The sequence below is a fragment of the Bos grunniens genome, chromosome 3, assembly GCF_055505025.1.
Source record: "Bos grunniens cultivar Pamir isolate PY7600 chromosome 3, Bosgru_T2T1.0, whole genome shotgun sequence".
Taxonomy (NCBI): Eukaryota; Metazoa; Chordata; class Mammalia; order Artiodactyla; family Bovidae; genus Bos; species Bos grunniens.
Genome location: NC_141167.1, coordinates 98,424,590 through 98,452,332, shown reverse-complemented (window position 1 = coordinate 98,452,332; position 27,743 = coordinate 98,424,590). Strand labels below are relative to the sequence as shown.

The 27,743-nt window shown below is 40.7% G+C and overlaps 1 protein-coding gene across 3 annotated transcripts in view; it reads right to left on the bottom strand.

Moving 5' to 3' along the window:
- Positions 1-27,743, bottom strand: part of PDE4DIP (phosphodiesterase 4D interacting protein) — a 204,247-nt gene that overhangs the window by 151,200 nt on the left and 25,304 nt on the right. For all 3 annotated transcript variants that reach the window (XM_086392183.1, XM_086392184.1, XM_086392185.1), the window contains exon 3: positions 25,210-25,355. In XM_086392183.1, the coding sequence (XP_086248309.1) occupies positions 25,210-25,355 (146 nt within the window). The remainder of the gene's footprint in view (positions 1-25,209; positions 25,356-27,743) is intronic.

Below are 27,743 nucleotides of genomic sequence, written 5' to 3'. Positions count from 1 at the left end.
CATTCCTACAACATTCCCACAATAATCCACAAAAGCAAAAACTTTTGCAACAGTTATCTATCCTCTCCGACAGAATTCATCCAGCCATCTCTTCTTATTACAGCTAGAAAAAACTCCATTATTTTGAAAACATTATTGTCAAAACTTAAGTCTTACTTAAAACCCCTTCACAGGCATCTCGCCACTACTAGCATAAAAGAAAAACCATCACAGCCTCTCAAGACAGCTTGCCTCTCACTTAAGTCCTTTTTTCAAGTTCATATTTCACTCAAAGGCTTCCCTGCTAGCCAGACTGGAAAAATTTTCCTCTTGAGCACTTAAGGCAAATATTAACATTTGGCAATACCTCATGGTATAGCTCTTCTACTGTCCTGCAGGTTTATTTACACATTTTAGAGCTTTTAACTGTTCATGTGTCTAACTATTGAGTTAGCCAAAAAATTCATTCAGGATTTTTCATAACATCTTATAGAAAAACCCCAATGAACTTTTGACCAACCCAATAGTCTGTAAGCTGCTCAAGGGTCAATGACTGAAATGTCTTTCTACATTCTTTCAGCTCCCACAATTGCCAAGAAGACCTCTCCAGTTCATTCATCCCACTGTACAGTATACAATCAGCTCAATCAGACTAGAGTGTCTTGAGGGCTGGCAAGACATACTTTGTGTCTTCATATTCTCATTGCAGAATATTTAGGAAGTACTCCCTAAATATTTGTTAAGTAGGGCTTCCCTGGTAGCTCAGTTGGTAAAGAATCCACCTGCAATGCAGGAGACCCTGGTTCAATTCCTGGGTCAGGAAGATCCGCTGGAGAAGAGACAGGCTGCCCACTCCAGTATTCTTGGGCTTCCCTTGTGGCTCAGCTGGTAAAGAATCTGCCTGCAATGCTGGAGACCTGGGTTGGGAAGATCCCCTGGAGAAGGGAAAGGCTACCCACTTCAGTATTCTGGCCTAGAGAATTCCACGGACTGTATAGTCCATCGGGTCACAGTGAGTTGGACATGACTGAGCGACTTTCAGTTCACTTCAATGAACAGGTAAGTATTGTATATATATTTCTTTTTTGCTGATTTGATCTGTTTAATATGGGCTAGCTTGCTTATATTATTTTCATAGTTTTCCAATAATATAAAAAAGTTGGTTTTAATGGTTCCAAAGAAACTACATCTTCTAGAGTGATGACTAGAAAAGTGATGTTTTATTTACTTAAATTTCTAAGTTTATATGCCCATCTTGATCTTTCTCCTGAATTCCAGTCTATATCTAACTTCCTAGTAGAAATCTCCAGTTGAATACAGATATCTCACACTCATGATATATAAAGCTGAATTCCTGATTTTTCCCAGCACATGTTTCTTCCTCTTTGGATTGCATTTCAGTTTGTAATCACCAATATTTGGAGTTGTTTGGGCCCCAAACTTTGAATTATTCTTAACCCTTCTTTTTCACACACATCGTCTCATCTGTCTATGCTGCTGCTGCTGCTAAGTCATTTCAGTCGTGTCCAACTCTGTGTGACCCTATAGACCGCAGCCCACCAGGTTCCCCGTCCCTGGGATTCTCCAGACAAGAACACTGGAGTGGGTTGCCATTTCCTTCTCCAATGTGTGAAAGTTAAAAGTGAAAGTGAAGTCACTCAGTCGTGTCCGACTCTTAGCGACCCCATGGACTGCAGCCTACTAGGCTCCTCCATCCATGGGATTTTCCAGGCAAGAGTACTGGAGTGGGATGCCATTGCCTTCTCCATCATCTGTCTATAAATCTGCCTAATTCTACTTTCAATACATACAGAGAATCTATCTGCCACCACTGCCGATGGTACCTTTGCCACTCTGGCCCAAGATACTGTGATCTTTCCCTTAAGCTAATTTTTTTAAAGTGCTTTTATTTATTTAATATTTATTTGGCTGTGCTGGGTCTTAGTCGTGGCATGCAGAATCATTAATTGTGGCATGTGGTATCTAGTTCCCTGAACAGGGATTGAATGCAGGTTCCCTGCACTGGGAGCCCAGAGTCTTAGCCACTGGACACCAGGGAAGTCCCTCCCCTAAGCTATTTGAATAGTCCTTTAACTGGTCTCCCTGCTCCCACCCTTGCTCCCCTAATAGCAGTGATACTTAGCAGAGCAGCCACAGTGAGCCTTTTAAGATATCAGATTACTCCTCTGCTGGAAACCACCAGTGGCTTCCTATCTAACTAAGGCTGAAAGGCTAAGTCTGTTCATTAGCCCATAAGGCTCAAGGCCCTGAGTAATATGGAGCCCCTCTCCTGCCCTCTCTTTTACTTTTTTTCCCTGCTACTCTCCCTCTACATACCCTCCTCCAGCCACATGGTTTATCTGCTGTTTCTCAAAAATACCAAAATACCCCCTCCCTCTCAGGGCCTTTCAGCTAATTGATCCTTCTGAATGGCATGGTTTCTTTAGTTATCTGCATGATTCTCTTCCTCACTCTCTTCAAGTCTTGGATCAAATGTCACTTCCTCAATGAGGTGACCACCCTATTTAAAATTGTAGCTCACCCTATGCCTCACCCCAGTCCTCCATTATTTCCTTCACTGTTTCTTTAATCCCATAGCATTATCATCTTCTAACATACTGTATTTACTTATTTTCTTTCTTGTCTGTCTCTCCCACTAGCATGCAAACTCCATGAGAAAGCCAGGATTTGGGCCTGTTTTGTTCACTTCTATGTTGTCTGTATCCAGAATAGTGCCTGGCACATAGTAGGTGCTCAAAAATACTTGTTGAATAAAAGAATGGATGAATAACTAATGCTGACTTTGACCTCACTGGATTTAATCTTAATAGAACGTAACGTGTATACAAGATTCCACAGTTCTTGTAGGATGAAGAACATAGCTAAAGGTAATTTTATAAGTAAAATAAATTATTCTAACAGGCTAATTTTAATACACAAGACAGAATCTGAAGTGTGAACAAGTGTTCTGAAGAAATGGGGAATAATATTACATATGACAAATAATAATCAAAGGAGAGTACTGGAGTGGGGTGCCATTGCCTTCTCCGCAAAGGATAGTATAAACTATACAAATAGCAAAAACTACAGAAATTAGGAAAAAGAGGCTACCGGAGAAGGTTCCAGAGAGGAATGACATTTTAGCTCACCTTAAAGGATGAATCAAGTTTGTATAGACTAGAGGGAGAATACAAGGCAAGCTAGGTGGGTAGAACATAAGCAGTGGTGCAGATGACCAACTGGACTGAAACAAAGGGCACAGGCCATCCTGTGTGGGGGACAGAGAAGATAGGAAGTAAAGAACCATTTCAGAAAGATATCGAAAGTCAGGATGAGGAGTCCAACTTTGTTCCTTTAGGCAGATCCTGGCTCTCAGTTCGGAGTAGGCAATGGCACCCCACTCCAGTACTCTTGCCTGGAAAATCCCATGGACGGAGGAGCATGGTAGGCTGCAGTCTGTGGGGTTGCTAAGAGTCAGACACGACTGAGCGACTTCACCTTCACTTTTCACTTTCATGCATTGGAGAAGGAAATGGCAACCCACTCCAGTGTTCTTGCCTGGAGAATCCCAGGGACGGGGGAGCCTGGTAGGCTGCCGTCTATGGGGTCACACAGAGTCGGGCAAAACTGAAGCGACTTAGCAGCAACAGTTTGAACAAAGGGTGAGGAGGGAGGCAGTTGCCAGAGGGCCAGGAACCTCTTACTAGGAAGACTGTTTATTTGCTTACTGTTTATATTTTATTTTACTTGTTTGTGTTTTGTGGCTTTAACAAACAAAAAACACACCTGGGCTGCACACTAGACTTTCTCACTCAGGTCTCTCAGACCTTTGGATAAGCTTTGCACTGCTAAGGAAACAAGCACATGCAGGTTCTTGAACACGGGGCAATGCCTCTGTCTTTGTTCTTCCTTTTGTACATAGTGCATCAAAAATCTGTACTCTTCTCTCAAAATATGTTTTCCAAACATTAATGGCTCTCCCCCGCTCTTTTCTTAATTTCTCCTTCCCACTGCTTCTTAATGTATTAGACCAGACTGGAAACAAGACTTTACTAAGAACTCGGTCAATGCCAACAATAGTAGGAGATTACAACCCAGCTGTTGTATGTCATGCCCCATTAACATAACCAACTGTCAAGTCAGCCTTTAAAAAAAAAACTCAGCCTCACATTTGCTTAATCATATTCAGACCCCCCAGACAGTTCTTATAATGGAAATGCTTGAAGACATATTAATGTCTTAGCAATCCCTCTCCTAAAAATATAGTTCCACTTCACTAAAAATGATTAATCATCTTAATTGGCACATTCTTTTCAAATATAATAAAACTTCTGCAACTTAAACTCCACTAATTTGATACCTGTGATAATTCATATCTTTACATTTCATGAAAACAAAAAAATTCTTAAATAAGTTAATATGGTAAGCAGAGGAACAGGAGAATCATTTTTAAGTAACCCTTGATATTTTATCAATGCTGTCCACTTACAAACTGGCGATAAATGTTATCACTATTATATATATTTATCTAGGTGGGGTAACACAGAATTGTGGAAAAAGCAATGCCTTTTGAACCAAGGACATCTGGGTTCACATCTCAGTTCTGCAATTTTCTACTTGTGTGACTTCAAGAAAAATACTTAACAGTAATTAACTGTAGGAAAAATTCAGGAGATGGGATCCACATAGGTTATTAAGAGTGTTGCAATTATATCTGTACCATATTAGCAAAAATAATATATGTTAAAATTTAGATATTGGATACATGGGCAAATGTTTTCTTGTTTTTTGCATGTTCTATTGTTTTATTGTTCTATTGTATGTTCAAATGTTTTATTGTTCTTTGTGAAAAGTCATTATTTTTTAAAAAACTATTTTAGATGGAAAGAAACTAGGAATTGAAGGCAGCTTTCAATTAGATATAAGGATAAATTCTCTAATGGAGTTGGATGTAATGAACTTATTGCCACCCTCCATCCATACATTCATACATCAAATATTTACTTAGTATAACATTATGAGAGATAGTAAATTTCCTGCCACAAAAAGGAGTCAACTGAAACTTAAGAACCACTTGTTGGGGATATTGTTAAAATCTTCACACATTCAGTTCAATTCAGTTCAGTCGCTCAGTTGTGTCCGACTCTTTGCGACCCCATGGACTGCAGCACTCCAGGCCTCCCTGTCTATCATCTTCACACATTAGCTTGGAGTTAGTTCTGGAGAGCTTTTAAGGTCCTTAGCTATCCTGAGGGTCTAGTCTGAAACCTATTTTCTCATAGAAACAATATTATCAAAGGCAGCACCAATGAGAGAGCTGTCACTTTTTGAAGAATCTCAGAGCATCCCACCAGCTCTCTCATGGCAGAGCCCTAAAAGGCAGCAGGAGTCTAACTGTTCAGATTAAATGCTCTGGTTGCCTTGTGTGCAGGAAGAGAAAGAGGAGATTAGTGAGCATAAAAGACATACTTCCAAGATAAAATCAGCAACGACGACTAGGACCTAAGGATGACCCTCAGTAGACTTTGCTAACTATCATATTTTCAAAACAGCCCTATGGGAAAGGCACACCAATGGCTGGAGAGTAATAGAACCCTACTTGTTTTGAACTGGAGGGTAGGGATAGCAGGGATGTGGCAGGGAGAAGGAGGATGGTTTGTATCACATATAAATATTTTATTTATAATACATCTGTGTGTCTGTGAGTCCCTATGCTTTTTGGATAAAATCTAAGTTGAAGAAATACAAAAGTTTAATTTCGGGCTGTTCTGAATGACTTTGACTTGTATTCCAAAATTAAGTCGATATAATTATACTATCTTCACAACAATCACTTGTATGGGATTTGACAATATACAAAACACTTCCATTACATGTATTATTTCATTTACCTTCACCACAACACTGTGAAGTAAGTGGGTTATCTATTATATCCATTTTGCACTCTAGGAAAGTAAGCTTATCTAGAAAGTGGAAGAGCACAGACTGCAACTTCCCATAGGCTGACCCGTATTTCATACTCAGGGTCTTCATCATGACACTAGAGACCCCTGTGACTCTAGGACTCCCCATGTGACTAATAAGGTCTGTCTACTTCTACACCAGGTCCCTTCATCTTTTCAAAATGTATCCTTCCTTATAAAGAATATTCCTGTGACCCCAGAGGATCTGACTACCTGACCCTCTATGAAACATAGTTTTCTCCATTTTTCAAGATGAATAAACCAAAGCTAGTCCTCAAAGGATTAAATATGGGGTAACTACATGACCCAGAGAAGGCAATGGCACCCCACTCCAGTACTATTGCCTGGAAAATCCCATGGAAGGAGGAGCCTGGTAGGCTGCAGTCCATGGGGTCACTAAGAGTCGGACACGACTAAGCGACTTCACTTTCTCTTTTCACTTTCATGCATTGGAGAAGGAAATGGCAACCCGCTCCAGTGTTCTTGCCTGGAGAATCCCAGGGACAGGGGATCCTGGTGGGCTGCTGTCTATGGGGTCGCACAGAGTCAGACACAACTGAAGCGACTTAGCAGCAGCAGCAACTACGTGACCGAGAAATTCCACTTCTAGGTATACACCCAAGAGAAGTGACACATATGTCCACGTAAAATCTTGTATATGAATGTTCATAGAAGCATCATTCACAATAGTGAAAAAAAGCAGAAACATCCCAAATATACAAAAAGAGAAGACTGAATATACACAGTTTAGTATATTCATATAATAGAACACTACTGACATGAGACTACAACATGAATGAACCTTGAAAACATTATTCTAATGTGAAATGAGCCAGGCACAGAGTCATATATTGTATGATTCTATTTATACAAAATTTTCAGACTAGACAAATACATAGAGAAATTAGATGAGTGGTTTCCAGGGCCTGGGGAAATAGGGAACAGGGAGTGACTAGTAATGGGTATGATGGTTTAGGGGGAGTGATGAAAACATCCTGAAACTAGATAGAGGGAACTGTTGCACAGCTCACTGAATACACAAAAGACATGGAACTGTACACTTTAAAAGGGTGAATCCTATGGTATGTAAATTATATATCAATAAAGCTGTTATTTTAAAAAAGAAGAAAAAAAACCAAAGCTGGGAGAAATAACATGTACAGTCCTTTACCTTTACAAAGTATTCTTTTATGATAAAGATCCAATTCAAGTTCAATTCAGTTCAAAGCAAATGATTTAGAACTGACCATTTCTAAATGTATATCAATCCTACTTAGATTATGGGGTCCTAACATAAAGACTAAATAAAGTATACTCTAAGTGGCCCTCACTATTAAATACTCATGGGTTACTATGTTCTATCAAAAGTTAGAATTGCACTCATTTCACACACTAGCAAGGTTATGCTCAAATTCTCCAAGCAAGGCTTCGAGAGTATGTGAACTGAGAACTTCCAGATGTTCAAGCTGGATTTAGAAAATCCAGAGGAACCAGAGATTAAATTGTCAACATTGACTGGATCATAGAAAAGGCAAGAGAATTCCAGAAAAACATCTACTTCTGCTTCATTGACTATGCATGCCAAAGCCTTTGTGTGGATCACAATAAACTGTGGAAAATTCTGAAAGAGATGGGAATATCAGACCACCTTACCTGCCTCCTGAGAAATCTGTATGCAGGTCAAGAAGCAACAGTTAGAACTGGACATGGACCAACAGACTGGTTGCATATCAGGAAAGAAGTACGTCAAGGCTGTATATTGTCACTTTGCTTATTTAACTTATATGCAGAGTACATTATGTGAAATGCCGGGCTGGATGAAGCACAAACAGGAACCAAGACTTCCAGGAGAAATACCAATAATCTCAGATATGCAGATGACACCACCCTTATGGCAGAAGACTAAGAGGAACTAAAGAGCCTCTTGATGAAAGTGAAAGAGGAGAGTGAAAAAGCTGCCTTAAAACTCAGAATTCAAAAAACTAAGATCATGGCATCCGGTCTCATCACTTCATGGCAAATAGATGAGGAAACAATGGAAACAGTGACAGACTTGGCCTCCAAAAGTCACTGTGGACAGTGACTGCAGCCATGAAATTAAAAGACACTTGCTCCTTGGAAAAAAAGCTACAATACACCTAGATAGGGTATTCAAAAGCAGTGTATTTTCTTGGGCTCCAAAATCACTGCCGATGGTGACTGCAGCCATGAAATTAAAAGATACCTGCTCCTTGGAAGAAAAGCTAGACAGCATATTAAAAAGCAGAGACATTACCTTGCCAACAAAGGTCCATATAGTCAAGGCTATGTTTTTCCAGTGGTCATGTATAGATGTGAGAGTGGGACCAAAAGAAGGCTGAGCACCAAAGAATTGATGCTTTTGAACTGTGGTGTTAGAGAAGACTCTTGAGAGTCCCTTGGACTGCAAGGAGACCCAACCAGTCCATCCTAAAGGAAATCACTCCTGAATATTCATTGGAAGGACTGATGCTGAAGCTGAAGCTCCAACACTTTGGCCACCTGATGCGAAGAGCTGACTCATTAGTAAAAACCCCGAGGCCTGGAAATATTGAAGGCAAGAGGAGAAGGGGACAACAGAGGATGGGATGGTTGGATGCATCACCAACTCAATGGACTTGAGTTTGAGCAGGCTTCGGGAGACGGTGAAGGACAGGGAAGACTGGTGTGCTGCAGTCCATGGGGTCGCCAAGACTTGGACATGACTCAGTGACTGAATAACGTCAACAATCAAAAATTAAAGTTTTGTTATATCCTTACATTAAAAGAGAAAGAACACACAGTCCACTTTATATTTTGACACAGGAGAAACATACTCATTAGGCTGCTCTGAAGAATATGTATAACTTCTGCAGAACATTCTAATAAGGAAAATGTCAATCAAAGTTGATTAACTTGGTCTTTCACCTCCACACAAGGTTTCTGTCCAGTGTTCCAGAAGTCAGCTGTTGATGCCTACCTCAGAAAGCAGACTGAGAACTCTACAAACATGTGGCTTTTTTTATTTTGGGTTGCAAAATAAATCGTTCTTTTGAAACTCTGTTTCTGATATTTCAACATAATTCCTGAAGTTCAGAGTTTTTTAAATGCCAAAATATTAACAATATCATTGTATTTTTTTTCCCCCTTAAACCCAGAAGCATACAAATACCCATCCTCTACACAACCTTTTCTTGAAATAACTGGCCTGATGGTAGGACAGCTAACAACAGAGCTGTTACATCAGGTCGATAAATAAACCCTGTCTTAGGCAATGTCATTGTGTAGTTAGGACAGGGGTTCCAGTGAAGTCTCTGCTGTTTTCCCCCACCATGGATACATACCCATATCACCTCCAATCCTGGAATAACACAGTGTCGTCATCATCACATTACAGCACTACCGACTATATAAAAACAAAACAAAACAAATAACAACTTCCCTGGTCACCAAAAATAAATGGCCCAGCCAGAAATAGTGCTGTCAGAGACAGTTAAATGAGCTCCATGCCAAAACAACAGTTGTGCTGCACTGATGCTGGGAGCTCCAAGAACTAGACTCCAAACTAGATTCTCCTGCAGTTTGGCCTGACCAACACCAGCAGGAATTACTTTTGCTTGTTTACAACTGGTTGGACTCAGAAAGATTGTTTGCTGAGCTTTTCATATTCAGGTCAGGGGGAATGTGTAAATTTATGGCCCCATTTACTTTTCTAAATTTTCATTAATTCTTTCTCCATTCTTCCCTAGCAAAGAAGGTGATTTTAAACACACAGTTAAGACTTTCTCTAGGCATAAGAATTGAGTTCAAAGTGATACCATGAACAACCATGGCTGTAACAATAAGGCTTTGACCTTAAGTTCAGAGTAAAGAGGGGGAGATAAAACCAACTTGAACTCCAGTCAACACTCTAGTGCTTCCGCTACGACAAAAAGCCTTCTGTTTCTGAACTTGCTCTCTGCTGCCTCCAGAACTTTTCATGGGTAGCAATGTAAGCCTGCAAAGTCATTCCTCTTCAATTTCCACTCAGCTTTGACTTCACTATCTCCAACTAGCCCCTAAGGACTTGATTTAGATATTACCTACTAAAGGAAGCCTGCGTGATGCTAAGTTGATTCAGTCATGTCTGACTCTGTGCGACCCCATGGACTATGGCCCGCCAGGCCCCTGTCCATGGAATTCTCCAGGCAAGGATACTGGAGTGGGTTGCCATGCTCTCCTCCAGGAGATCTTCCCGACCCAGGGTTTGAACCTGCGTCTCTTACGTCTCCTGCATTGGCAGGTAGGTTCTTTACCACTGGTGCCACCTGGAAAGCACTACTAAAGGAAGCCTGCATGCATGCATGTTCAATCACTTTAGTCATGCCCGACTCTTTGCCACCCTATAGACTGTAGCCCTCCAGGCTCCTTTGTCCATGGGGATTCTCCAGGCAAGAATACTGGAGTGAGTTGCCATGCCTTCCTCCAGGGGATCTTACTGACCCAGGGATTAAAACTGCATCTCCTGCTTTGAGGGTGGATTCTTTACCATCGAGCCACCAGGGAAGCCCAAAGAAAGCCTATCTGATCCTAAAGTCCGGGTAACGGCCCCTCCTGAGTGTTTCCACAGCATTGTGATGATTAAATTTTGTTGTAATTGACTAATCTGTAAGCTCTGTAAGAGCAGGAACCATGTCAGCATATCCATTACTGTATCTGCAGTGCTTAAGACACTATGCTGTATATAGTAAGCATTTTAGAAATATTTGTTGAATAATTAGACAAATAAAGTGAACACACAAAATTTAGATAATACAAAAAGTACTAAAGAAGACAAAAAGCATGGCTAATCCTCTCACTCAGACCTAATCACTTTAAATATTTTGGTATATGTCCTTTCGGACATTTCTATTTTTTTCTCCCTCAAAAATGAGATCTTATAAATACTATGATATCACTTCTATGTGGAATCTAAAAAATACAACAAACTAGTAAATATAAGACAACACAAGGAGACTCACAGATATAGAGAACAAACTAGTAGTTATCAGTGGGGAGAGAAGGACAATATGGGGGTGAGGGAGTGAGAGATACAAACTGTTGGGTGTAAGATAGGCTCAAGGATGTATTGTACAAAATAGAGAAAATAGCCAATATTTTTAATAATGGGAATAATGGAAATTTAAAAATTGTATAAAAATGAAAAAAATTTAAATGAGATCTTATTTTATGTAATACTCAAATTGTTGTTGTTGTTTATTCTTAAATTTGTAATTGTTATTACAGACATCCTTCCAAGCCAGTATATTGCTCTATGATGCTCTGTTACATGCGTATGTGTGTGTTAGCATTAGTCGCTTAGTTGTGTCTGACTCTTTGTGACCCCACAGACTATGGACCCCACCAGGCTCCTCTGTCCATGGAATTCTCCAGGCAAGAATACTGAAGTGGGTTCTCATTCCCTTCTCCAAGGGATCTTCCCAACTCAGGGATTGAACCCAGGTTTCCTGCAGTGTAGGCAGATTCTTTACCATCTGAGCCACCAGGAAATTCTGTTCCCTTAGATGTTATTTAAGTTAAATTTCGTGTAATTTAAATTTCTTATGTCCCTAATTAGAGTGTATACTCTCTGAGAATGGTAACTCATATACATGTCTGCATCATCTACAGCACTAAGAGTCATTCTTTTTATTTATAGTTCCTAAGAAAAAAATGATTCATTTGATGCCTATTTTTGGCAATGTTGCTTAGGAATGAAAGTTGCCCAAGTTTTGTGGGATGACTGTGTGGAATCCCTCTGAAAAGTCATGTTTAACAAGAAGAAAAATATTCTGTGCTTATGACTGCCAAAACGTTAGGATTTACTCTCCTTCCCGTCTCATCTAATAACTCTGTGAAAGTCTCAAGACAGTAGTCAAATGAATACCAGTATGCCTGGGGCACTGTAGTTTGAGGAAGATAAATGCCATTTAAAAATTTAAACAAGAAAAAAAGAAAATGCACTTAACCAGTAGCATTCATTTTCCAAGGGTATAATTACAGAGAAACTCAAGAAGCACTTGAAATGGCTTGACCTAAAGGCAGAAGTGACATGACCCAGATTCACTTAAACTAGAACACGAAACCCAGGATGTGGTAACTCAGATCTCCATGAAGGTAGAAAAGTTCCTTTTAGGACTCATCCCCACCTTCACACCAGACTTCAAGACCCAAATGGAAAAATCTGCCAGGATGGGTGGGGCCTCAACAGGCTGACTCACTGTGGTTGGATTCAGACTGCCTGGAAAAGCTAGCTTCAGACTATAATTAAGCAAACATTGCAGCTGGTCTAGCTGGCATTTTCATGTTAAAGACAACGTTATTAGAGAATGTGTAAACAGGGGAGGGCAGTGGAGACCTCCTCTAGACCTTAAAACCACAGATATCCACTACCTCCATGGCTTTCCTGTAGCATTTGACATTTAATTCTCTGCATAAAACCAAACTGCACACATTTCACTAATGTAACCTCTCCTTCTGAATAGTCCTTTCATTTCCCCAAGAACCTTGACTCTTGGCATTACCTTGGCTCTGCCACTTTATACCTATATACCTTTCATGGAGTTCTTTGAGTCTTGGTCTCCTCACTCATATAATGAATGTACTATAATATCTATCTCATAAGTTAGGAAAAGGAACTGAAGAAGAGCTGAAATAAAATACGTTAAGTGTCTAAAAAGTGTCTTGTTATTGTTTAGTTGCTAAGTTGTGTCCGACTCTTTTGCCTATACCCTCCTCAGAATTCTTTTATTACTCAGTGAATACTGAAGCAGAGGCCAGGGGAATACAAATACAATGTCAACACTTTTCAACAAGTTTAGCTTAGTTGATGAACATCTACTGAGCCCTAACTGTGTACTCTGATTATGCTAAGTTCTAGAGACTATAAAAAGATGAACAAGAGGTTTCTCTGCCCTTGAACTGCCTAGAATCTAGGTATATACTTCGAGATTGGAGAATTAGGGTAGGCATCCTAAAGACAAACAAAGAAAAAACAGGCCCTGAACTAAAACTTGAAGGATAAGCAGGCTTTAACCAGGTAAAGAATAGGAGAGAAAAGGTATTCTAGGCAGAGGAAATAGCTGGAACAAAGACTGGGAAGTATGAAACAGCTTTTAATTGCAAGCAGTTCAAAATTACGGAATAGAAAGCATATGATAGAGAAATCAGTCCTGGGTGTTCATTGGAAGGACTGATGTTGAAGCTGAAACTCCAATATTTTGGCCACCTGATGCAAAGAGCTGACTCTTTTGAAAAGACCCTGATGTTGGGAAAGATTGAAGGCAGGAGGAGAAGGGGACAACAGAGGATGAGATGGTTGGATGCATCACTGACTCAATGGACATGAATTTAGGTAGATTCCAGGAGTTGGTGATGGACAGGGAGGCCTGGCGTGCTGTGGTTCATGGGGTTGCAAAGAGTTGGACATGACTGAGTGACTGAACTGAACTGAACTGATGGAGAATATTGGGAGATAAAATGGATTTACAATGTACCTGGGAAAGACGAAACTGCACTCTGTGCCCATCTAAATAGCAGGAGTTCATGACTCTAGTCCCATATGAGCCAGTACTTTCATTATCACCAACCAGAAAGTACTTACTGTTTTAGGTCACAACAAATGACAAGTATTCTCAGTGTATTATGAGACACTGGGTAAGTTCCTTTGTTACTCTGTGCCTTTATTTCCTTAGCTATAAATTGTGGTGATGATCATGCTTTCTTCAGAGGGTTGCCATGAGCATTAAATGAGATGATATTGTACACATTGATACTTAGAACCCTACTTCACACACAGGAAGTGATCAACACAGGTTAGCTAGTATTATCTATGTGCTGCTCCAGTCTCACTCATTCCAGAGATGCTGGGGATGGGCTGGGTGCTGTGATCAGTGAGAAAGCATACAGGAATGAATTTTTCTCAACACATGACTATGGCCATTTGACTTATGACTATGTAAAATAACCCAATCCCCTGTCAGGATGTGGTATATAAACTCTATGATTCTGAAAGTCACAATTTCTATGCGTCCTGGGTACCTCAATTATTTTTTTTTCATTTTAATTGGAGGCTAATTACTTTACAATATTGTGGTGGTTTTTGCCATACATTCACATGAATCAGACATGGGTGTACATGTGTTCCCCATCCTGAACCTCCCCCCCACCTCCCTCCCCATCCCATCACTCAGGGTCATCCCAGTGCACCAGCCCTGAGCACCCTGTCTCATGCATCAAACCTGGAGTGGTGATCTATTTCACATATGATAATATACATGTTTCAATGCTATTCTCTCAAATCATACCACCCTCGCCTTCTCCCACAAAGTCCAAAAGTCTGTTCTTTACATCTGTGTCTCTTTTGCTGTCTCGCATATAGGGTTATCATTACCATCTTTCTAAATTCCATATATATGCATTAATATACTGTATTGGTATTTTTCTTTCTGACTTACTTCGCTCTATATAATAGGCTCCAGTTTCATCCACCTCATTAGAACTGATTCAAATGCATTCTTTTTAATAGCTGAGTAATATTCCATTGTGTATATGTACCACGGCTTTCTTATCCATTCGTCTGCCAACGGACATCTAGGTTGCTTCCATGTCCTGGGTATTGTAAACAGTGCTACGATGAACACTGGGGTACATGTGCCTCTTTCAATTCTGGTTTCCTTGGTGTGTATGCCCAGCAGTAGGATTGCTGGCAGTTCTATTTCCAGTTTTTAAAGGAATCTCCACACTGTTCTCCATAGTGGCTGTACTAGTTTGCATTCCCACCAACAGTGTATGAGGGTTCCTTTTTCTCTGCACCTTCTCCAACATTTATTGTTTATAGACTTTTTGATAGCAGCCATTTTGACTGGCCTGAGATGGTACCTCATTGTGGTTTTGATTTGCATTTCTCTGATCATGAGTGACGTTGAGCATCTTTTCATGTATTTGTTAGCCATCTGTATGTTGTCTTTGAAGAAATGTCTGTTTAGTTCTTTGAGCCATTTTTGTTTAGGTCGCTTATTTTTCTGAAATTAAGCTGCAGGAGTTGCTTGTATATTTTTGGGATTAATTCTTTGTCAGTTGCTTTGTTTGCTATTATTTTCTCCCATTCGGAAGGCTGTCTTTTCACCTTGCTTATAGTTTCCTTTATTGTGCAAAAGCTTTTAAGTTTAATTAGGTCCCATTTGTTTATTTTTGCTTTTATTTCTATTACTCTGGGAGGTGGGTCATAGAGGATCCTGCTATGATTTACATCAGAGAGTGTTTTGCCTATGTTTTCCTCTAGGAGTTTTACAGTTTCTGGTCTTACATTTAGATCTTTAATCCATTTTGAGTTTATTTTTGTGTACAGTGTTAGAAAGTGTTCTAGTTTCATTCTTTTTCAAGTGATTGACCAGTTTTCCAAGCACCACTTGTTAAGAGATTGTCTTTTCTCCATTGTATATTCTTGCCTCCTTTGTCAAAGATAAGGTGTCCATAGGTGCATGGATTTATCTCTGGGCTTTCTATTTTGTTCCACTGATCTATGTTTCTGTCTTTGTGCCAGCACCACACTGTCTTGATGACTGTTGCTTTGTAGTAGAGCCTGAAGTCAGGCAGGTTGATTCCTCTAGTTCCATTCTTCTTTCTCAAGATTGCTTTGGCTATTTGGTTTTTTTTTTTTTTTGTATTTCCATACAAATTGTGAAATTATTTATTCTAGTTCTATGAAAAATACCGTTGGTAGCTTGATAGGGATTGCACTGAAGCTATAGATTGCTTTGGGTAGTATACTCATTTTCACTACATTGATTCTTCTGATCCATGAACATGGTATATTTCTCCATCTATTTGTGTCCTCTTTGATTTCTTTCATCAGTGTTTTATATTCCATATATAGATCTTTTGTTTCTTTAGGTAGATTTATTCCTAAGTATTTTATTCTTTTCGTTGCAATGGTGAATGGAATTGTTTCCTTAATTTCTCTTTCTCTTCGCTCATTGTTAGTGTATAGGAATGCAAGGGATTTCTGTGTGTTAATTTTATATCCTGCAACTTTACTATATTCACTGATTAGCTCTAGTAATTTTCTGGTGGAATCTTTAGGGTTTTCTATGTAGAGGATCATGTCATCTGCAAACAGTGAGAGTTTTACTTCTTCTTTTCCAATCTGGATTGCTTTTATTTCTTTTTCTTTTCTGACTGCTGTGGCTAAAACTTCCAAAACTATGTTGAATAGTAGTGGTGAGAGTGGGCATCCTTGCCTTCTTCCTGACTTTGGGAGAAATGCTTTCAATTTTTCACCCTTGAGGATAATGTTTGCTGTGGGTTTATCATATATGGCTTTTATTATGTTGAGGTATGTTCTTTCTATGCCTACTTTCTGGAGGGTTTTTATCATAAATGGATGTTCACTTTTGTCAAAGGCTTTCTCTGCATCTGTTGAGATAATCATATGGTTTTTAATCTTTCAATTTGTTAATATGGTGTGTCACATTGATTGATTTGTGAATATTGAAGAATCCTTGCATCCCTGGGATAAAGCCCACTTGGTCATGATGTATGATCTTTTTAATAGGTTGTTGGATTCTGTTTGCTAGGATTTTGTTAAGGATTTTTGCATCTTGTTCATCAGTGATATTGGCCTGTAGTTTTCTTTTTTGTGGCATCTTTGTCTGGTTTTGGTATTAGGGTGATGGTGGTCTCATAGAGTGAGTTTGGAAGTTTACCTTCCTCTGCAATTTTATGGAAGAGTTTGAGTAGGATAGGTGTTAGCTCTTCTCTAAATTTTTGGTAGAATTCTGCTGTGAAGCCATCTGGTCCTGGGCTTTTTGGGTCCCTCATTTAAAAATAGGGACAATGATGCTTGTTTCATGTAGGTGCTTAAAGACAAAATAAGGCAATTTATTTTGAGGGGCACTTAGCCCACTTCTCAAATCTACAGTTCTGGAAAGAACAGAAACCAGTCCATCAATGTATCCTCTGGCAATGGGGCAGAGAGGGGAGTGTCTTTACAACAAATCTGATGGGGACTTCCTGGTGGTCCAGTGGCTAAGACTCTGTCAGGGAACTAGATCCCTTGTGCTGCAACCAAGTCCTGGCACAGTCAAATAAATGAATAAATAAATATTAAAAAAATAATAAAACAAAGTTGACAAGGTTTAAAATTAACTCACTCATTCAAAAAGTACAAATGAAGCATATATACTAAGCAAAACTCTTTTTACCATAGGAAACAACACCTGTTAATTTACACCTACCAAAGTAAAGTTGAATAGGCTTACCTGTGTCACTGTTTCTGACCCCCTCGCCCTGACCATCCTTCTCTACCCACTCATACTGTTGGTCGGGGACAGAGAATGCAAGAAAAGGGAAGAAATGGTATCTTGGAAGCTCTGTTCCCTTTGCCCCTTCTTCCTGCATCAACATATTGAAGAAAGATGCTGTCACTTCCACTCATTAATTGACCAATGATGTATTTTCCATAATGTACCAGTATTTACATTTTTAGTTTATTATTGCTTACTCTGGAATCAAAGCCTCTTTCCCCTAGAATTTCCTACATCAACAAATATTTCAGAAGCCATCATATTACTGATCAATTATTTTTTACTGATTAAGTACCTTTACTATTACTTCTTTCCTTGCTCCAAGTCTCCTTCTTTACCTCCCTTGACTAAGTCTGTTCAGGCTGCTTTAGGGAAATCCCACAGACTAGGCAGCTTGTAAACAACTGAAGTTTATTTCTCACAGTTCTGGAGCCTAGCTGTCTAAGATCATGGTTACAGCCTGGCCAGGGGAGGGTTCTCTTCTGGGTCACAGATGTCTCCTTGTATTCTCCATGGTGGAAGGGGCTAGGGATCTCTCTGGAGCATTTTTTTTTTTTTTTAGTGCGAAAAGTGAGATCTTTATTTACATGTTTTCTTCCATTATGAATGTGGACAGCAGTGGCAGAGACTGTTTCTACAGAAATTGAAGATATTTTCATGATGCATTACTATTGTTGTAGATCTCAAAATGACATTTAATACCCACCATTACTTAAGTTTAATTATTAGGTATGCTGGTAGACATTGTTATTTAAAGATTAACAAAGAAGCACATATATTACTGTATCATACATTTGTATCTTTTATATTTCTGATAATTATAATTCAGTATAATTGGAGCCTCTTTTATAGGGACTAATCTCATCCATGAGTGCTCCCCCGTCATGACTTAAGCACCTTCCAAAGGCCCCACCTCCCAGTGCCATCATCTCTAGGGGTCTGGATCTCAACATATGAATTTGAGGGAACACAAACATTCAGACCATAGCATCCATCTAGCCCAGTCTATTTATGAATCTACTTCTCTTCCTTTCACCCAAATTTCCCCTCCATCTGGAATATTATCATCTCCTCTGATTGGTAAAAATCTAATTTGGATTTTAAGACCTCACTCAATGTGCAGCCCCCAGGAGATGTGTCCTCTGACTGGCCACCCTTCTCTGTCCTTTAATAAAATTAAACATTCTCTCTCAAGATCTCAGAGTACACTGTCCTTATCTTATGATAAGGACACCTTGTATTATACTTAATGCCATGTCTGTACTTCCTAGTAGATTATAACTAAGGATATAAATGGCATTTTATTTACAATGGTCAAGTGTTTGTTGCAGGATAACTGAAGTCAGGATGGTGTCATGGTCTGAATGCACAAGCCCCCTAATTCATATGCTGAAATCCTACTCCTTGTGGACAATAGTACTGTATTAGGAAATAGGCCTTTGGGATTAGTATCTTATAAAAGAAACTTCAGAGAGATCTCTAACGCCTTCTGCCAGGTAAGAAGATAGTGAGAAGGCATCAGCTATGAACCAATAAAGGGACCTCACCAGAAGGTAACCATGACAGTGAAAGTGTTAGTGGCTCAGTCGTGTCAGATTCTTTGCAACCTCATGGACTGTAGCCCACCAGACTCTTCTGTCCATGGAATTCCCCAGGCAAGAGTACTGGAGTGGGCTGCCATTCCCTTCTCCAGGGGATCTTCCCAATCTGGGGATCGAACCTGAGTCTCCTGCATGGCAGGTGAATTCTTTATCATCTGAGCCACCATGCTGGTGCCCCATTCTTGGACTTTCAGCCTTCAAGACTGTGAGAAATAAAGTTTTGTTATTTGTAAGCTGCCCAGTCTCAGTTATAGCAGCCTGAGTGGACTAAGACAGATGGATTCCTGACAGCTCAGCCCAGGCCTGTATCCCCTGGATGTTTGCTTCATGCTCTGAAGGAGCCGACCCTTCTCTGGCACAAAACATTCAACATTAGTATTTCCCTTTCCCCTCTCCCCTTTCCAAGTATAGCTCTCAATTTTTATCCCAAGGCTACTGAATGCATGATTTAAACTTTAGAGAAATATCATGTTATTTAGAGTTTTAGGGTAGAACACTGGAATGTGTCCCTCTCCCTCCTACACTTCTTTTCTAACTAATTTCTCCTCTAAATTTCAAATCCTTACATGGAGATTCTTCATACAGCAGGTGCTATCATTCAAAGTCTACAGAATGGATGGATGGATGAATGGATGTAAGAATGAACAGACCTGTGAGCAGGACACAGCTTGGTTTACTGACAATGACCTTTTTGACAAGTATGTATGTTGTAGCCTTTCTGTTATTTACTTAGTGCTTGATACGTAGAGGAGAGATATTTAAGATATATCTCTTACTGGCCTTTTCTCTTCATCTTTGCATCAAGTGCTCCAACACTTTGGCCACCTGATGTAAAGAGCTGACTTATTGGAAAAGACTCTAATGCTGGGAAAGACTGAATGCAAAAGGAGAAGAGGGCAGCAGAGCATGAGATGGTTAGATAGCATCACTGACTCAATGGACATGAATCTGAACAAACTCCAAGAGATAGTGGAGGACAGAGGAGCCTGGCGAACTACAGTCCATGGGGTCACAAGGAGTCAGACATGACTTAGTGACTGAAAAACAACAACTATATCCTAGCTTGACTTCTGTCAGTGGTTCCCAGCATTGAGCAGTAAAGACTAATCAGCAATATTAGACCTGAATGCTAAGAGAAAAAGACTTAGGACTCCACAGCTGAAAGTCAGTTGACCCCTGCTCATCAACCAGCTCAGCCTATTATTTTGTCCTCTCTCACAGCATCCGGCCATCCATCCTATCAGTGGAAGTGACATCCTTCATTTCTACAGGCCAAATCACCACTCAACCCCAAGGCACATGCAGGCAGACTGCCTTTCAGAGAGCACCCACACAGCTTTGAGAGGTGCTGCAGGTTGCGCTAGTGGTAAAGAACCCACCTGCCAATGCAGGAGACGTAAGAGACGCTGGTTCGATCCCCTGGAGGAGGGCATGGCAACCCACTCCAGTATTCTTGCCTGGAGAATCCCTTGGACAGAGGAGCCTGGGGGGCTATAGTCCATATGGTCGCAAAGAGTCAGACACGACTGAAGCAATTTAACATGCACAGAACACACACACACAGCTCTGCTCACCCTTTCTGCACTGCAGCAGATGCAAAAGGCGAACAAAGAGGAAGGGGTTGGATGGTACCACTCCCACTCCCACCACCAGAGCACCACAGCTGTTCAGAGGTTTGGTCCTCAAAAGCCATTTAATATTCCTGCAAACTCTGTCTTTTTTTGGAAAAAAAAAAAAAAAAAAGAACAGTAACCATGACAACTCTGAGCAAAAAGGGAAAGAAAAAAAACCAAGGGTAGGCTGTTTCAATTCTCAGGCACACATTATAAGGAACATATTCTTTATTCACAGGAATGTCTCGTATATTAGGTCCTAGTGAAACATTTCTATTTACACATTGAGAAAAGAGGGGGGTAAATTCATGTCAATACTGCTTTAGCAACCCTTTTTTGAAATGGAATGTTTATTATTTTATATCAAAAGCTATCCACTCAAGAATGAAAGAAACCCACATATCTCGGGGCAATTTTTACACAATATTCCTGTGTGTCCCAATTCCTGGGTAACCCCCAGGGGGCATCAGAGAGCTTTTTCCTTTTTTAGCTCACAGGGATGTGAGAAATCCTGGGTGCTCTTTCCAGGTCATACAAATTCCAGTGCTGTGCTCAGTCGATAAGTCCTGTCCTACTCTTTTCAAACCTATGGACTGTAGCCCTCCAAGCTCCTCTGTCCATGGGATTCTCCAGACAAGAACACTGGAGTAGGTTGCCATTTCCTTCTCCAGGGGATTTTCCCAACCCAAGGATCCAACCTGCATCTGAGGTCCCTAGCACTGGCAGGCAGGTTCTTTACCACTGAGCCACCTGCAAATTCCAATAGATAGGTTCTCTTGTGCAGACTTCCTTGGATCAAGCCAGGGTACAGGAAGCTTGCGGCGTGTGTTACATTGTCAGTAATTTTGTTTTTGGCCATGCTTCCTTGGTGACTCAGATTGTAAAGAATCTGCCTGCAATGCAGGAGACCTGGCTTCGAACCCTAGGTCAGGAAGATCCCCTGGAGAAGGGAATGGCAACCCACTCCAGTATTCCTGCCTGGAGAATTCCATGGACAGAGGAGCCTGGCAGGCCATAGTCCATGGGGTCGCAAAGAGTCAGAGATGACTGAGCAACTAACACAACACTAAGGATAACCCTATCAAGATGCAGAGCACTTCAAGAGTTAAATCAGGAGTTTCAAGCAACAATGCCAGATTCTTGTTGAGAAGCAAACAGCTGTGGTTGAGCCAACTCGTGGTGCAAACAGTATCCAGATACCCAGAGTGCTCCAAGCCAGCAACAGAGAATGTAATGCTAACCAATTGACTAGATCTCTTGGGCTCAGTACAGCCAAGCTACAGATTCTCAGGGTGCCATTTAAACTCCCTAAATTTATCTGAGAAGTAATCCAGGGATAAAAATGATAAGACAGAATCAGTGGTACGGGTGATAGCTCATGAACCACAGTGCTCAGTACATAGTTAACAGTGCATAAGCTTATTGGGATAAATGCTCTTAAAAGAGACACCATTATGATAAGAATACTCATGCTGTCGTTGTTCAGTCACTAAGTCATGTCCAATTCTTTGCCAGCCCATGGACTGAAGCATTCTAGGATCCACTGTCCACTATCTCCTGGAATTTGCTCAAATTCCTGACCATTGAATTGGTGATGCTATTTAACCATCTCATCCTCTGTCCCCTTCTCTTTCTGCCTTCAATCCTTCTCAACATCAGGGTCTTTTCCAATGAGTCAGCTCTTCGAATCAGAAACCAAATTATTGGAGCTTTAGTTTCAGCATCAGTCCTTCCAATATTCAGGGTTGGTTTCCTTTAAGATTGGTTTTACATCCTTGCCATCCAAGGGACTCTCAAGAGTCTTCTCCAGCACCACAATTCAAATGCATCAATTCTTCAGGTCTCAGACTTCTTTATGTTCCAACATTCACATCCATACGTGACTACTGGAGAAACCATAGTTTTGGCTACACACACGTTTGTTGGCAAAGTGATGTCTCTGCTTTTTTAATATGCTGTCTAGGTTTGTCATAGATTTTCTTCCAAGGAGCAAGCATCTTTGAATTTCATGGCTGCAGTCACCATCCACAGTGATTCTGGAGCCCAAGAAAATAAAATCTGTCACTGCTTCCACTTTTTCCTCATCTATTTGTTATGAAATGATGGGACCAGATGCCATGATCTTAGTTTTTTAAATGTTGAGTTTCAAGCCAGTTTTTTCAGTATCCTCTTTCACCCTCATCAATAGGCTCATTAGTTTCTCTTCACTTTCTGCCATTAAAGTGGTATCATCTGCATATCTGAGGTTATTTATATTTCTCCCAGCAATCTTGATTCCAGCTTGTGATTCATCCAGCCCAGCATTTCTCATGATGTATGTACTCTGCATATAAGTTGAAAAAGCAGAATGACAATATACGGTGTTGACATACTCCTCTCCCAATTTTGAACCAGTCCATGGTGAGTAAAGTGTTCTGGTATTCCCACCTCTTTAAGAACTTTCCACAGTTTAGTTGTGTTCAACACAAAAGTCAAAGTCTTTAGCATAGTCAACGAAGCAGAAGTAGATGTTTTTCTGGAATTCTGTTGCTTTCCCTATGATCCAAGGAATGTTGGCAATTTGATCTCTGGTTCCTCTGCCTTTTCAAAACCCAGCTTGTACATCTGGAAGTTCTTGGTTCACATACTGTTGAAGCCTAGCTTGAAGGACTTTGAGTATAACCTTGCTCGCATGTGAATCAGTGCAGTTGTATAGTAGTTTGAATAATCTTTGACATTGTCCTTCTTTGGGATTGGAAAGAAAACTGACCTTTTCCAGTCCTGTGGCCACTGCTGAGTTTTCCCAATTTGCTAACATAATTGGGTGCAGCATTTACACAGCATCAACTCTTAGGATTTTAAATAGCTCAGCTGGAATTCCGTCACCTCTACTAGCTTTGTTCACAGTAATGCTTTCTAAGGCCCACTTGACTTCACACTGTAGGATGTCCAGCTCTAGGTGAGTGATCACACCATTGTGGTTATCTGAGTCATTAAGACCTTTCTGGTACAGTTCTTCTGTATATTCTTGTTACCTCTTCTTAATCTCTTCTGCTTCTGTTAGGTTCTTACTGTTTCTGTCCTTTACTATGCCCATCCTTGCATGAAATATTCCCTTGATATCTCTAGTTTTCTTGAAGAGATTTATAGTCTTTCCCACTCTATTGTTTTCCTCTATTTCTTTAATTGTTCATTATAAAAGGCTTTTGTATCTCTCCTTGCTATTCTCTGGAACTGTGCATTCAGTTGGGTATATCTTTGCTTTTCTCCTTTGCCTTTTGCTTCTCTTCTTTCCTCAGCTATTTGTAAGGCCTCCTCAGACAACCACTTTGCCTTCTTGCATTACTTTTTCTTTGAGATGGTTTTGATCACTGCCTTCTATACAATGTCACAAACCTCCATCCATAGTTCTTTCAGCACTCTGCCAGATCTAATCCCTTAAATCTATTTGTTACCTCCACTGTATAATCATAAGGGATTTGATTTAGGTCATACCTTATGGCCTAGTGGTTTCCCTAGTTTCTTCAATTTAAGCCTGAATTTTGCAATAAGGAGCTCATGATCTGAGCCGCAGTCAGCTCCTAGTCTTGTTTTTGCTGACTGTTTAGAGCATCACCATCTTCAACTGCAAAGAACATAATCGATCTGATTTCAGTATTGACTATCTGGTGATGTCCATGTATACAGTTGTCCCTTTTGTTGTTGGAAGGGGGTATTTTCTATGACCAGTGTGTTCTCTTGGCAAAACTCTGTTAGCCTTTGCCCTGCTTCATTTTGTACTCCAAGGCTAAACTTGCCAGTTACTCCAGGTGTCACTTGACGTCCTACTTTTGCATTCCAATCCCCTGTAATGAAAAGGACCGGTTTTTTTTTTTTTTTAGTGTTAGTTCCATAGGGTCTTGTTGGTCTTCATAGAACTGTTCGACTTTATCATTAGTGGATGGGACAAAGACTTGGACTACTGTGATCTTGAATGGTTTGCCTTAGAAACAGAGATCATCCTGTCATTTTTGAGACTCCACCCCAAGTACTGCATATCAGACTCCTTTGTCGATTATGAGGGCTATTCCATTTCTTCTAAGAGATTCTTGCCCACAGTAACAGATAAAATGGTCACCTGAATTAAATTCACCCATTCCCATCCATTTTAGTTCACTGATTGCTAAGATGTCAATGTTCCCTCTTGCCATCTCACTTAAACACGTCCAATTTACCTTGATTCATGGACCTAACATTCCAGGTTCCTATGTAATCCACGTTCAGATGTTCTTTATAGCATCGGACTTTACTTTCACCACCAGACACATCCACAACTGGGCGTCTTTTCTGTTTTGGCCCAGCCACTTCCTTCTTTCTGGAGCTGTTAGTAATTGCCCTCCACTCTTCCCCATTAGTATATTGGACACCCTCTGAACTGGGGGACTCAACTTCCAGTGTTATATCTTTCTGCCTTTTCATACTGTCCGTGGGGTTCCCCAAGCAAGAATACCGGAGTGGCTTGCCATTCCCTCCTCCAGGGCATCACATTTTGTCAGACTTCTTCGCTATGACCTTCTGTCTTAGGTGGCCCTGTATAGCACGGCTCATAGCGTCTTTGAGTTATGCAAGCCCTTTTGCCAATGACAAAGCTGTGATCCATGAAGAGGAAAGAGTACTCATAATCCAAGCTAAACTATTGGTCATATTATCATAAGACATCACTATCCCCATATGCCTTCTAACTGGAATAATGATTCCTACCCATGTGACTTACCTTCTCAAAGTCTCGAAGGGCCTGGGTTTGCACCTGAAGAGGTCTTTCAAATGCTCTCAAGGAACGCCCCAAGGGCATCTTGTCACCACTTCTCCAGGTCTGTGACTGCAGAGGAGGGCCTCGATCTTTGGTGTCACTAAGAAAAGCTGCCAGTGAAACAGAACAGAAAATTGTATCTAATAGTGGCATTATGATCATTCCAACCTTCATGTTCCAGCAGAACTTGGTTTCTGCAAAATACGAACCAATTCTAGGCCACACAGAAGCAGTTCATGTGAAGTAGCCTACAGTAGATCTTATTAACAGTGGTCCTGAGCGCAGCCCACTGGTTTATGTCCATGCACCTTTATAAGGTGATGTTCCTGCTCCTGCCATCAGAAAGTGGAGTCTACTTCCCTAGCACATGAATCTGAGTTGGCTGAGTAACTTGCTTTGACCTAGAGACGGGTGATGAAAATGCCACTTTGGGATGAATTCCACAGATTGGGCCTTGAGAGGCTTTGCATTTCTGTTCTTGCCTTCTTAGAACCCCATGACCACAATGCTGGGAAGAATCCCAGATTACCTCCCTGGGGGATAAAGGCCAAGTCCCGGGAGAATAGGATGCCAATCACCACTGCCAGGCACCTGAGAAAAGCTGTCTCAGACCTTCAGTCCCAGTCAAGCTGTCAGAGGATGGCAGCTGTTTGAGTAATTCAAGTGAGACCAACAGAAGAAATGCCCAGTTTCCCAACATCCAGGATTGTGAGAAATAATATATCATTGTTGTTTCAAGCCATGAGTGGGCAAACTTTTTCTTACAGGGCCAGACAGCAAATACTGTAGGCTCACGGGCATGATCTCTGTCACAACTACTCAACTCTGCCCTGGTAGCTCAAAGCAGATGCAGAGAATATGATAGAGAATGAGCATGACCGTGTTGTGATAAAACTTTATTTACAAATACCGGCAATTGGACCCATGGGTGGCAGTTTGCTGACCCCTGTTTGAAGCCACTAACAGAGTGGTGCATCACATGAAACCAAACACAACTGAAATAGCTTTATTTGAAAAAAAAAAATCAAACTACTAGCTAAGAAGTATCTCTACAAATCTCTTTACAGAGAATCTTTCAGGTTATAGTATAGGAGTAATAACAAATGTAACAACCAACACTGTAACAGGTGTTACAAAATAGTTTCATATGAATTATTTCATTTATAAATTACTGCTGAGAATTCCCTGGTGGTCCAGTGGTTAGGACTCTGCTTTCTCTGCAGGGGGCCCAAGTTTGATCCCTGGTCTGGGAACTAAGATCCCACACACCTCACAGCCAAAAATAAATAATAAATAAAAAGTTATTGCAACCAGTGAAACAGACTGAAATAGACTGATGTGACTATTACATCCATTTTACTAATAAGTAAATAAAGGTTCAGAAAATTTCCCCAATACGACCAGGGTGGCACTAAGTGGTAAAGAACCTTCCTGCCAATGCAGGAGACATAAGACATGCAGGTTCGATCCCTGGGTAGGAAAGATCCCCTGGAGGAGGGCATGGCAACCCACTCCAGTATTCTTGGCTGGAGAATCCCATGGACATTGGGTCCTGGCAGGCTACAGTCCATAGAGTTGCACAGAGTTGGACATGACTGAAGCAACTTAGCACTCAAGAATGCATGCACACTGCTAAAAAGAGGCAGAACCAATATCACGTCCCTTCCGTTCAACCTTTCTAACAGCATGTTAACATCATGTTATTTTAGCAGCAAAGGGGACTGTAACAGGCCTGAAAGGGAAAAACAGGCAAAGGGACAGAGACACAATCTTTCCATTAACCAGTGTAAGCACTCGCCTGGGAGAAGTTCATGAAGGCTAGGCTGCTACCAACCCTATGCCTGCCTTGAAGAAGTAACACTGTGGAGAATAAGAAATCGGGGCTTCCTTCAAGCACAGTACACAGATGACCTCCGACTAAGGCAGGCTTGGGGTTGTAGACTCAGATTGAAGACAGAAAAACACATCTTTTCTTGACTGACAGTAAGAAGCAGTGAGCCTTTATTACTGAACTTATTTAATCAGAAAGAATGGCAGACGTCACAACACACTGAGCTCTACAGAGACTGTCAGTTCGAGCGACAGTGAAATGGGCTCTGGGTGACTCCAGGCCCACTGAGAGAGAGTTAGCTACACACAGACATGCGGCCCCATCTGAAGGGGCCAAGAGGCAATAATGCCACCATATGCTCTTTTTCTTTCCTTTCTTTTTCCCCCTTTTCCTTTTCTTCTTCCTTCCTTCCTCCCTTGTACATGCTTGTCTCTCTTGTTGAAAATTAATGGACCATGTATGCATGGGCACCAAAAACAAAACAAAAAAACCAAGTAGGACTACAGTAAACTAAAAGGCTTCTGTTCAGCAAAAGAAACCATCAATAGAAAGAAAAGGCAACCTCTGGGATGGGAGAGTACACGCTTCCCTCCCTTCTTCCCACTTTCTCTTTCTGCAAACTTGCTAGAAGAAATGCAAGAAAATGTCCCCAGATACTTCAATCAAC